General features: G+C 37.8%; 1 protein-coding gene across 6 annotated transcripts in view; it reads right to left on the bottom strand.

Annotated features, from left to right (window-relative positions):
* DAB2 (DAB adaptor protein 2) overlaps positions 1-12,936 on the bottom strand; it is a 149,321-nt gene that overhangs the window by 19,863 nt on the left and 116,522 nt on the right. For all 6 annotated transcript variants that reach the window (XM_054688479.1, XM_054688481.1, XM_054688482.1 and 3 more), the window contains one exon: positions 742-934. In XM_054688479.1, coding sequence (XP_054544454.1) covers positions 742-832 — 91 coding nt within the window. In that variant the 5' untranslated portion in view covers positions 833-934. The remainder of the gene's footprint in view (positions 1-741; positions 935-12,936) is intronic.

Raw genomic sequence — 12,936 nt, 5'->3', positions numbered from 1 at the left:
GAAGATGCAACATGGATTGAATCATAGGAAACTTATAGGAATAGGTGTGGTGGAATATTTGGGGATATTTATCACTATTTTTTAAAAGACTTTTATTTAAGAATATAAGGATGATAATACTATATTTAAACAGAAAAATAAGTCACAACATAATTTGCTTAACATTTTTCCCTCTCAATAAGGCAGAGGAAATTATGATTAAATACTTCAAAAATCCTTAAGTTAATTATCCCATCTTTATAACTTCTATTGCTTCTCTGGAACAGAGATAAACCTTAGAAGTAAAAGGCAAGCCAGTCTACACATATTTTCAAGGTATGCAATGAGGAGTCTGGCAATTTCTAGTGGGAATTCAGGTCCAAAGAAGAGTTTCCTATACAGTGAAGATTTTGATATTTACAAAATGGCAATTTCAGTAAAGCAAAGTGGTAAACAGTCTATGGAAGGATAATCATATAATAACTAATAATCAATCGCTGCATTTATCTACTGAACAAGATGTTATGAAAGCTTCTTGGCAGTGCCCATGTTGGTGCAAGCACAGGATTCAGAGTTAGGTCTTGTTATATATGGAAGGGACCAATTTCCTCTGCCAATCCAGCCTTCCTACATAGGAGAGTCTGAGACTAAGCCAAGGTTGAAGCAAGGCAGGGCCAATTCTTTCTTGATCCTAAACTTCACACTTCTTCAGCAGAAACTGTATCAGCTCCCCTCATTAGCTTTCAGGGTGTTCCTCCCTACCTTTCTTCTTTTCCTTCTTGGACGGTGCTTTTGTGGCAGCCTGCTGCTCAGGCTGACCATTCGTTGTGCTGGCTTCTACTTCGTTAGACATGGTAAGGAGGCAGGCAGCAAACTCCGGCACCAGCTGACACTCAGTGACACCAGGAGGTCCCCAGTAGAGACGTCTCAAATGAACATAACCTACCACAGATACCTGTAGGCAGAGTTCAGAGGTATAATGAGATCATAACACAGCAAATCCAGACTTTATGTCATGAAAGTCCTCTGACTGGTGATTCTTGACTATAGTTTTTCAGATTCATTTTGTTCTTTGTCCTCTATTAGACTGAATCTGAAAACAGGGGAGTTGGTAGAACTGTTTCCTTTGTAATTTCTAAAATGGAAAGAGGGTATGTAACAGATTTTCTTTTAGCAATTAATATCTGGTACCATTTAATGAGTACCTAGCTGAGCAGTTTGTATTGGAGTGTTGGCAAATAAATCTAGTATTAAAGATAGGGATAAAAATCGGTCACAGAGGGGCCTCCCTGGTGGCGCAAGGGGTAAAGATGCAACCTATGAAGCTGTCAGCAGCCTCTGCAGCATGAGTTCATACCCGGCCAGGGAGTTACCCACATGGTGCTGCAGATGTCTCCTGTCTCACCCCTGTCTCACCCAAGCTGTTCCCCTCAGCAGTGTATTTCACTCAGTTTGCCTGTTCTGCTCCCTGTTCTGTCTCTGGTGGTTCCTCTTACCACCCCACCTCTGGCCTGTACTCCAGCTCTTGTATGCATAAATAAATAAATAAATCTTTAAAAAAAATGGATCACACATAGAAAATAAGGTTTAACAGCAAAGCAGAAATAAAGTGAATGCTGAGTCTGGTAAGATTGCAGCTGGCATCTGATAATGAGCATTAGAAAGTTCAGTTCTTCAAACAATCATTTAACTATAAAGGCAAGAGTAGAGTTATGAATTTTGTCATTGATACTGGGAAACACTTTTTAAAATGTTAGGACTTTGCATATGGGTTTTTGTACATGCTCTATCCAAGCACTAGAATTGAAAAGGAACCCTTTTTTGATATGAATACTTACATAAAACAGGGAGAGAATGAATGAATATGTGAGATATCTATGATACAACTCATTGAATGCAAATACTTTTCTGCTCCTTTTTAGTGTGACTAGCCCCAAGTCTGTTGTGATATGTCTGTTCCTTAAGCTTCCACCCCTATGAATCAGGGTGGGTAAAAACAGAAAAAAATGCAGAGTCATTGTAAGCACACAGAAGTGAAGTAGCATTCAAAAGATTCTTTCACCTCCCAGGAATTGAAGTTTCTACACAATTTTAGGGAGACCTAGAGAAAGGTTCAATTTCTACATGGACTGAGGACCAAAAGCAAAGAAAAATCATTTGCCATTTCGGAATCCTGTTAAGACTGCCCATGGAGGGGCCTCCCTAGTGGCGCAAGGGGTTAAGCACCGCATTATGAAACAATTCGCAGCTACCCACATGGTGTAGCAGACCTCTCCTGACTTGCCCCCTGCTCCCCTCAGCAGTGTACTTTGGTCGATCTTCTGTTCTGCTCCCCACTCTGTCTCTGGTGAATTCTCTCACCCCCTGCATCTCTGGCCTGTACCCCAGCTCTTGTTTGCATAAATAAATCTTTAAAAAAAAAAAAAAAGACTGCCCATGGGTATCTTAGTTTACATGGAGAATTCTCCTCCCACCGAGAAAAAAGCTCTCCTAATTCTATGTTGAAAATACCCTTTTATCTGAGCTTTTTAACTCAAGGACCAAGTCCATTGCATGGGCTTCTATTACTCTGTTACATATTTAAAAGATAAAAATTAAGTTTCAAGTTTTCACTCCATCTGTTTACATGGCACTTAGTTTGCTTCATGAATATCAGTGTTTTCCTGGAAGTCAGTAGACCCTCGTCTTCCCCAAGAATCTTTAGATATATTTACAGTGTTACTAGACTTTAAAAAACACATGCATCCATAAATATGTAAATCTACATATGCCCAGTGCCATCTGAACTAATTCATTTGGAGATTTAGTGCTCGGTTTTGCTCAATGACACCTGATATAGAGGACTCAAAGCCCTATTTATTCCAGACTTAGCTGGGGACAGCGCACTGATGTTATTTTACTGTCTGAACTCCAATAAATTTGCAGGAACTTTGTAAGTATTATGATTTCAGTTTTCCAAAGAGAAAGTCAAGGCAGAAAAGTATTAAATTACACAGCTGGGAAGCAGAAGCTGATTCTACCCCCAGGCTGTCTGCCCAGCCAGATTTCCCCCAGCATCACCCTGAGCCATCATACTGAGAAGCCTCACTCTAGCAACAGAAGATGCTCTGTCATATACTTTTACTACCTCCACTCCTACCCCCAGAAAAATGATACAGCTAAGTCCTAAGTCCTGAACATTTGAAAGTGAATTTACTTGGGAAAAGGGTATTTGCAATTTTTGTTAAGCATCTTGATTTGGGACCATCCTGGACTTAAATCAGACTCCTGTATATGAGAAATGTTAAAGACTGCTGAGAGATTTTTAACAAAAGTATACATAAACTTTTTAATGTATGTACATGCACCTTTCTTCCAAGGTTGGAAGAGCAAATCTCTCATCACAGACTTTCTAAAAGCCCAAATTACCATTTGACATGTGGAACACAGTAGTCTTGCTTCCAGATACAGAACCCTCTACAGAGAGTAATTCATTTAAATCCAACATTTGAAATTCAAATGCTTAATCCTTCTAACAATGTTATAGAAATGTCAACTGTTCTCATAAAACCTTCAGTAGATTTTATAAAGAATTGATATTTTAAAAAGAATTGGGCATGGAAAAGGAATCTGAGGGTCAAAAAAAGACCCTTTTATTTCCTTTGATTGCTTTCTCCTGTAGGGAACTGTTGAATAAGTGTCCAGATTACATTAAGTTATGGGGTCTGTTTTCAAGCTCCACTAAAATAACAGAATTTTGTTTTTTGTTTTATAAATGGGAATGAGTACATTAAAACAACTAGGTTACATAGTCTTCTCATTCATTGGATTCAATCCAGGGACACTTTTCACCAAGGAGCACAAAATTAATAGGAAACACAAACAGGGTTGTTATCATAAGCAGGGATTATAAAGTAAAAGTGAAAAACATATACAAAGAGTCACATGAACAGTTTCCCAGCTATGCTTAGCTGACTATTCTAGTTCATAAGATGAGCTGCTTCCTTCATTAGAGGCTTGGAGTTCAAGATGAAATATAAGAAGACATATTTGGATGCAGATGAGGCTCTAAAGTTATCATATATTTCTTCTTAAGACATAATATAAGACAGAAAGTTCTGATGAAAACTATGCTAAGTCAATAAAACTGGCTTCCATTTGAGTGATGATCTCTAACATGGATTTTACAAACCTCCTAGAAAGAATGTGGGGACTTCCCCTTTCCAAGGCACAAGAGTCAGATGACTAGGAGGGATTTAGAAGCTTGCAACATCTGTTTTGGTTTCTGAGAAGGCTCTAAGAAGTACATATCAGAAAATGTATGAGTCATCTTAGGACGACTATGTTCTTTGCAAAACTCTGCTATAATTTGTTTAACCCTTGAAGTGATTCAATCAAGATCTCTAGTGTTTAGAACCCTGGAACATCCAGCATAAGGACAAATTGTGTAGGGGCGGATTTGGTTAGTGCCTTCTTATTCTTGATTACTCTTTCCAGGGCCTCCCTGGTGGCTCAAGGAGTGAAGACACAACCTATGAAACTATCACCTGCCAGGGAGTACCCACATGGCACAGCAGACCTCTCCTGACTCACCCACTGCTCCCCTCAGCAGTGTATTTCAGTCAATCTGCCTGGTCTGTTCTCCACTCTGTCTCTGGTGAATCCTCTCACCCCCCCACCTCTGGCCTGTACCCCAATTCCTGTATGTATAAGTAAATAATTTTTTTCTTAAAAAAAGAATGTGTTGGTATCAGCAATGATACTACTTACTGATGCCAAGGTTCTAAAGTAATACCATGACACAAGTTTGCCACCTCCCTCCCAGCCTACCTTTTTACCCTAATTATATAGAACAGGGATGAATGTGCTTGGTGAGTCACAAAATGCTGGTAAAAGAAATAACTTGATTAAAGGATTTATTTAATGGTAGCTCCATTCCACAAATGTTAAAGAATCTGTTTTTAACAGTAAGGGGACCAATACTTCCTAAACATTCAAAATATTTACACTGACAATCCAGGGATATTACTAGACTCAGTAACATAAGGCCAATCACTCATAAGTTGCTGAGCTCAAAACTGAACAGTTAATGTTCCCTCTTTTTTACTATACATGCTGCTGCTCTTATTTTTAAAATCCCACTGATTTTTAACCTATACTTAATAAGCTTATTTTCAAAATCATAATCCTATTGACTTTAATGTACCAGTTAACTTTTCAGAAAGAGTTGCATAAAATGGTCATCGGGAAGGTAATCAAGGAGAGTCAAGAACAAAGCAATATAAATGTCTTGGCTAGAGTGCCTAGAACTTTGAACCATCAGAAAATGTGCTTCTGTGTCCTTTGGAACTTGATGAGTGTCTCAGCTGAGGTGCAGAATTAGGATTTGTGAAATATTAACCTTTAAGGCAGACTTTGGGGTCCAAGAGGGCAGCAAACAGCCTTTGCCACTATCTTCAAAGTAGCCTTTGGAAAATAAAGGACGGTGCCAGTGAAGTGAGATTGCTTCTGATACTTATTGTAAAATGTTTCTCCCTTGATCCCTTAGATCCCTACGCTCACAGGGATGCTTGTTCTAGTTTGCAAAGGCCAAGTTGAATAGTAAGATTTTTGCAGCCTGTTTAATTAGGGAAATGAGACGATGTTAATGCACACTAAGGACTCCTTAAGAGATTTTCTTGTAAATGCTGACACTGCTGTAGGGGCCTCAGCAACAAGACAGGCCTGAGTCACAGAGGTATACACAAGTTAGGCATTTACAGAAAGTATGGAACATCGCTTTTAACCCTTGGAAAGGATGTTGTAGGTCTTAGAGGACATAAAACATCCAGAAAAAAACAAACAATTTTCTCTACCTTTAGAACAATTTCAGACCAGAGTTACAAGTTCCCCACATACTAAATTTTGAGCAAAGGTGAGATAACAAAGCAGCTAAGAGTTCCGTCTTGGGAGCCTTACACATTTTCATCATTTTCTAGCTCTGTCACTTCTACCTTAGCTAATATTAGTTTCACCTGTAAAATAGGAATATAGGTTGCAGAGTTGATATGAGAAATCAACAGACTTATATAGACACCTCAGTGTCCAGCATATAGAAGCACTCAACAAATGTTTGCTATGATTACATCAAAGCTGGGTTTGAGGGACACTATATGTTGTGAGTCTTGAGTTGCAGCAACACTACTTTTCCAATGTAAAAGTTTAAACATTTTTAGAACAATTGAGGCTACTAAGTAAGCAGCTAGTAGATGGAAACAGAGGGATGTAGTACTTGAGTTAGAAAGGTGCAGGTAAAAGTGGGGGGAGCGGTCGGTTGCCAGTGTAATAAAACACACCGGCCAACTCTGGCTGCTGAGTCAGTAGAAGGTGGGTGCTCATGAGAACAGGACTCTAAGAACAAATCTACTCTAACTTAACCTATAAAGACCTTTCTTGGTGATCCTGTGTCAAATCCAGACCAACATAATTTTCCAAGGCCGTTTTGAAGGTTGAGGTCACCTCTTACTATGGAGCTCTTAATACATCAATACCAGGTCACAGCCAGATCTATTAAAGCAAAATCACTTGGAAAAGGAATGCAGGCATCAAGAGATTTTACAGACTCCCAGATAATTCTAATGTACTGAAAAGTTTGCAATCTTTAATCTTTAATCCCCTTGAAGAAATATCAAGAAGTCTAGACCTTTTGAGCAGATTGTACATGCCAGTTATTTAAAAATTATTTAAAAATTATTTTTTAAGAAGGATAAACAAAACCCATTACCTAGAGACTGAATCAAAAATACCTTCCATTTAGTAGACAGACCAAGACTATATCTTCGTAGTAGTTTGAACATGGAATTTCTTTCTTTTTTTTTTTTTTTTTTTTTAAGATTTATTTATTTATTTATGCAAGCACTGGGTACTGTCAGAAGTGCAGGAGGGTGAGAGAATTCACCAGAGCCAGAGTGGAGAACAGAACAGGCAGACTGATGAAGTACACTGCTGAGGGGAGCAGCGGGCAGCAGGAGAGGTCTGTGCACCATGTGGGACCCTCACCCAGTGCCCGGGGATCGAACTGGTGCTGCAGAGGCTGCAGGCAGCTTCACAACCCAGTGCTCAACCGCTGTGCCACCGGGGAGGCCCCTGAACATGGAATTTCATAGATGTTTTCTGAATGAAAATCAAAAGAAATTGTGTGGCCCAATTGTACATTGTGGCTGGATGTTTTTTTCCTAGGCAATAGGAGTCCTACTCTGTCACACTGATCATTAATATTGGTTTGGCTGCTTGGAAGAAAAGTACTTGGCTAGGTTTTTGACACAACTCACAGATCAAAGAATTCAAATTTATTTCAGTACATTCTCTACTATTAAATACTTGATCTTTCAGATGTTTCTTTTTTATGCATGAGAAGATATTTGAGTTCTTGGGTTGGTAACTTTTAATATTCCTGATTTACTATGACCTCTCCTAAATTTTTACCCACATCCACCTGTTTTGCTTTTAAAATCAGTTTATATTATTAATAACTCCTTCTAGAGCTTGAAGAATATCATCATAATTCAGAGCAAGCTTTAAAGGGAGCTTTAGGCAATTCAAATGAGAATCTAATGAGACTGGGCAATGCAACAAATTTGTTAGAAACGTTTAAAAATTGTTCACAAGTTGAGCTGAAATATGATTGTGTTTATGATCAATTTTATAATCATAATACTCAGCTGGTTTGGTGTAATGATATTTAGTTCAAACATAACTCTGCTAGGGCTGGAAAAGTAGACAGTGTTCACAGTCAGAATATGATCTAGCTTCTTGGCACACGTTAGTATATGCTCATATGAACAAAAACACACTCTAATAGAGGATCGAGTCTAGAAACCCTCCTTAATTGATTCAGACTCTTAGCAAGAAAGCAGTGTTGGCATATCCCTGTGGTCTTTTGATGAAGGGGAGTTTTTGTGAAGAGGGACAGATGAGGCTTGGGTGGGATTACCTGACATGAGAAAGCATAGCCATCTCAGTGATGGCGTCCCAGCCTACCATTCTCCCCAGTCCTGAGGTGTGACTTCCTATTCTATAGTATCGGCTAGTAAAACAGTATACCATACTTACCCTGCATTAGTGCAGGGCTTTTGGGAGGTTGATTTGAGGAGAAGCATTGTGGAACTGGTACAAAAACAAGGTGAACACATGGTTTTGTTTTGAATTTGGCACCTACGTATACAAATGGGTGTTGTGCTTGATTCTTACTGGATAAGACAATCAAAGGCAAATGAGTCAGGGTGAAGGAAAAGGGGCATAACTGCACCCTTTGATTCCTAGACTAGTACACTGACACTGGTCATTCCCTTTTCAACACGCTATTTCCCTATCTTCATGTACTTCCTCAAACTGACCAGCAACTATTTCATTGTTTCAAGTTTATCCTTCCCAAGTTAGATCAGATACTTCTACCAAACAAACTCCTCTTCCTAGTTCCAAGATACTTTTTAAAAACATCATATAAAGGAATCCTTTGCAGCTTGTTTTCCAAAACACACAGCATCAAGTTGTTATTTCTTTTTCCCTAGGAAATTACTGTCCATTGAGTCAATGTGGTGTGTAGCACAGCTAGGATGCAGACCTCAGGGTACATGCCACATCCTGGTCGCTCTGTGATTTCACTCAACTTAAGTTTTAAACACATTCCACTTTTTCCTCAAATGCCATTGCAAAGTTCATCTTGAGAGAATATGTGGATATTAGACAAGTGAAAGGAAGCATGTTATTTAGAAACATCAGCATTTTAACATAAAGCTTTAAATGAAGAGCCACATACACTAGTAGAATTATTTTATGATATACCACATCAGGGCACTTTGAACGCAAGTAGGTAATCTTAAACTTTTCCTCCTACAAGAAACACTGCCTGATATTTGGTTTCTTCTTTAATAGCCTGACTGAATTATATTAAATCCCAATGTGGTTTCTTTTCCAGGCAGAGCTCCACATTTATATAACCCTCAAAGCCATTGCTTGAGTGTTTCTGTACCTTTCTGCAACTCATGTTATGGTTCCAAGACTTTCAAGAAGATCCCAGCTGCCTAGTAACATCAGCACTGAGTAGTCAAACTGAGGTGTGTATATAATTGTACACAGACAGGTGAAACTTCCTTTTTTATTACATTTCTATATATACACCAAAACTGAGGGAAAAAAATTCCTGGAGTTACATAAACTCAGCACAAGATCAATTTTCGTTATTTGATCCTTAATATGCTGTCTCTGAGTTCTAGGTGTACTTTTCAGGAGAATATGCCTTTTGTTCAATGTATTCTTAAAATTGGTATTAACCTTTTAAGAGAAATTTGCCATTGGCTCATATGTCCATGTCTGATATGGTCTATTCTCTTTGGGCAAGATAACCACAACCAATGAGGTATTCTGGACTTCATTTCCTAGAATAATGATGGCCTTGTTAACCCTCCTGCTAAGAATAGTGGTTTGTTAAAAATCACTTGCTGTTTACTATTATCTTGGGTGCTTGATATATCAACAATCATTTTAAGGATGGTTCTGAATAATGAGTTAGTTAATTTCCCTTAGAAAAGCATAGATCCATTCAAATAAGATGAAGGAAAAGGAGGTCACTTAAAATTAAAAAGGGACTTCCTACTGATTTGTTCAATGTTAAGTTTACAGAGAACCTGCACTCTGCTAGCCAGCACTCTTGCCCTTGAGTCTAGTGCACTGAAGGTTAAGAAGAGTCCCAGGTGTGATTTAAAAGGCCAGGGGAGTTCTTTCAGAAAAAATAAGAATATAGGTTTAGTGGCTTACTTCTTGGTTTCTGGGCAAATTAGATAGGTTAACATATATGAAACCCTTAGGCACTATCAGATTCTGGTATACAAGAGAGAAAGATGAAACTGCCAACTTGTATTCTAGCTTCTTAAGGTAATATATTAATACCACTTGAGTCTTAAAAATTCAGTCTCAAAAAAGGTCCCGAACTAGCTAGCCCACCTGCTTTGAAATTGTATGTACTGCACACAAGGACTCTACAAAGCTGCACAGTAACAGATGAGCATATACAGCCTTCACCTAAAATTCATATTCTATCAGTATCCTCTCATCTTCTTTTGGGGAAATGATGTTAGACTAAGAAATGCATGGGGATAAATGAATGCATTTTTAAATTGAGGGATAGACAATTTCTAAATGACAGCACATTAACTCATACTAAATGAAACAGATTGAGAATTTTAACTGCTGTACAATTGAAGCAACTGTATCAATCAAATATTCCAATGCATTGAAACAGGTGTATATAGTTCTTGAATTGCAGAGATAGATGAGCATGGAAAATTCTCATTACAATAAAAACTGCCACTTAATACCAGACTTGGCTTATAAAGTGTAAGTAGGTAAGAGAGTTTTCGTTTCATGAATTCTAGATACAATTTCAAGTTAATATGAACAAAATTCTACCTATTACATCATGTAAGTCATCAACATGAATTTGTCTTCTTGAACCATGTCTAGACATTGACCATGGGGATCAGGAAGCCCATAGCACATTTGGAAGAGTAATTCAAGGGAAACTGTATATAATAGTCGTCAGGAAAATGTCATCCCCTATGTTATTCCAAACATTAAACATTGTTCCTAATCTAAGGAAGCTCTCAGGAAGTCAATTTCTCCATGCCATCTTTGGCAAGTCATTCGAGTGATTTCTACAAATAAGTCCAAAGCGGATGGTGGTGTTTCCGAGAACTAAGTAAAGAGTTCTCCAGAATGAAGGGATAGTTCACTGGTCTTCTTTCCGGGATGGTATAATCAAAGAACAAAAGGAAGACCTCAAGCATCTACTTAATCTGTAGAGATTTTTTTAAAAAGTATTCGAGGATTTAAAGAGTGACTGAAGATTTTCTAACATATACATGCTACTGGATTGTTTGTTAAGTCATCTCTCATAACACTAAAATCATGCCAGGGCTGGGAGGAAAAGGACAAAAATCAAATTTGTACCAACTATGTAAAAAACAAGATATTTAAGAAAACTGTTCCAGTTATGTCATTAGACAACATTTTCAAAGGCTCAAGTCTTAAATATTTTATTTACTTTTTTCTTTCATTTTTAAAATAAGTACCTGAGATGGCATTAATCAATGACTTGAGGAGCCTAGAAAAATGCTATATTTTTCTTCCAAGTCCAATGTAATTTTTTTTTTTTACTTTTGATCTAGATATTATTCTACAAGATTGAAGAATTAGTGTATTTACTTCACATTAATGTGAAGTATCATTCCTTGTACTTTGGTGTTTCTTATCAACCTTATACTGCTAGCCCAACAATGTGCAGTTTGGATATTTGAAAAAAACAATACAGGCATTAACTAAACAAATAATCAACTCATATGGTACCAAATGAATTGTTTTTTCCCAAAGGGCTTAATTTATATGAAATAGTAAGTTTATGCGCTAGGGTCATCTAGTTTTTCTGGTTTTCTAGACTACAAAGACTCATTTATTGGGTATATGTCTGTGTCTTTTAAAACATTTTATCAAAATCACCTTCAACTGCAGATAATTTTAGAGTGTCTGTAATGTTAACATGAGATGGACATGTTAAATGAACTTGATTTAAGTTAATAATGAGATTACTCCACGGCCTTAATATTGATGCTAAAAAACAATGAACTATATTCTCTTTTCTATTTCTCAGAGATTTGGTTACAAACTGTGTTGAGTAGTTGTTCTTATTTTTCTTTTTTAAAGATTTATCTATTTCTAAAAAAGAATTGCGGTACAGGCCAGAGATGCAAGGGTGAGAGGATTCACCAGAGCCAGAGCGGGAAACAGAACAGGCAGATGGATCAAGAAAAACTGCTGAGGGGAGCAGCGGGCGAGACAGGAGAGGTCCGTCCCGCCATGTGGGCCTCTCCCTGGCTGGCCGGAATGGAACTCGTGCTGCAGTGGCTGCGGATCTCTTCATAGGTTGCGTCCCAACTCCTGCACCACCAGGGAGTTCCAGTTGTTCTTATTAAGTTATTTTATAAACCTGCCTATTGCTCAGAGTCACTTGAACCACAGTCATCAAGGCTTAACTAGAACAAGAGGGTATTCAAAAATCTGACTTATCATAAAAGAGACTTTCCCATAGTAAGCAAAAGGGATAAGGGCTTTTTCTTCTCCCAGGGCTGTTGAACACACATACCCCTATGTGGTTTCATTACCTTTTCAGGAGGACAAATTACAGAGGGGATTGAGGTGGGAGGGTTTAGGTCTATAGTTCTAGCGTGAGATGGACAAGACATGGGTCCTTATCACATGCAGCTTTGTTGGGTTTCCACTGAGACCTCCTGGTCCATTATGAGATATTCTCATCTATATTGAACTACAAAAAGCCTGTTGGTTAGACTGCAAGGAAATGTCACTGTAAAAGAAGTTTCCCTGGTTCATAAAAAATGTAATATTTAAGCAAGATGTTTCATTAGCTTTCAGAGCAATCTAGTCTGTTCTCTGAACCATTAATGACCTATTGCAAAATTCTGTGCCTGTTAAGTAAATGACAGTGAAATACTTAAGGAAAACATGGAGGGATATAAGTGATGAGCTAGGAATTCCATCTGTAGGTTCCCTTTATGATCCCTATTATAGTCATTAAATAAAAGTAGCTTGAGTTAGTCCTTGAAGTTTTAGACAGATTCACTCCACAATGGCATCTGCTGTTTTCTGGTCTTATTATATAGGCATTTTTAGCAACACAGAATGCAATTAGATCATTTGTTTCCTTAACTGAACTCTATAGCCCTGTGCGAAGACAAGTCTTCTTTGAAAGCCACTCTTTAGTTCTTAATCCAATATTTATTAAAAAGAATTAATGCTGTAGACAAGGAGGTAAAGACAAATCCTCAAAAAAAAAAAAAAAAAAAAAAAGAAAAAGACTCCCAATCATAATCAAACCCTACTACAACCCACAGAAGCCTTGTATTGTACAGATTTTGAATTTAGGAATAT

This window comes from Talpa occidentalis, unplaced genomic scaffold (assembly GCF_014898055.3).
Source record: "Talpa occidentalis isolate TD23 unplaced genomic scaffold, MPIMG_talOcc4v2.1 talOcc4.6, whole genome shotgun sequence".
Classification (NCBI taxonomy): domain Eukaryota; kingdom Metazoa; phylum Chordata; class Mammalia; order Eulipotyphla; family Talpidae; genus Talpa; species Talpa occidentalis.
Note: the sequence above shows the minus strand (reverse complement) of the source record. Positions and strands in the feature narration are given on the sequence as shown.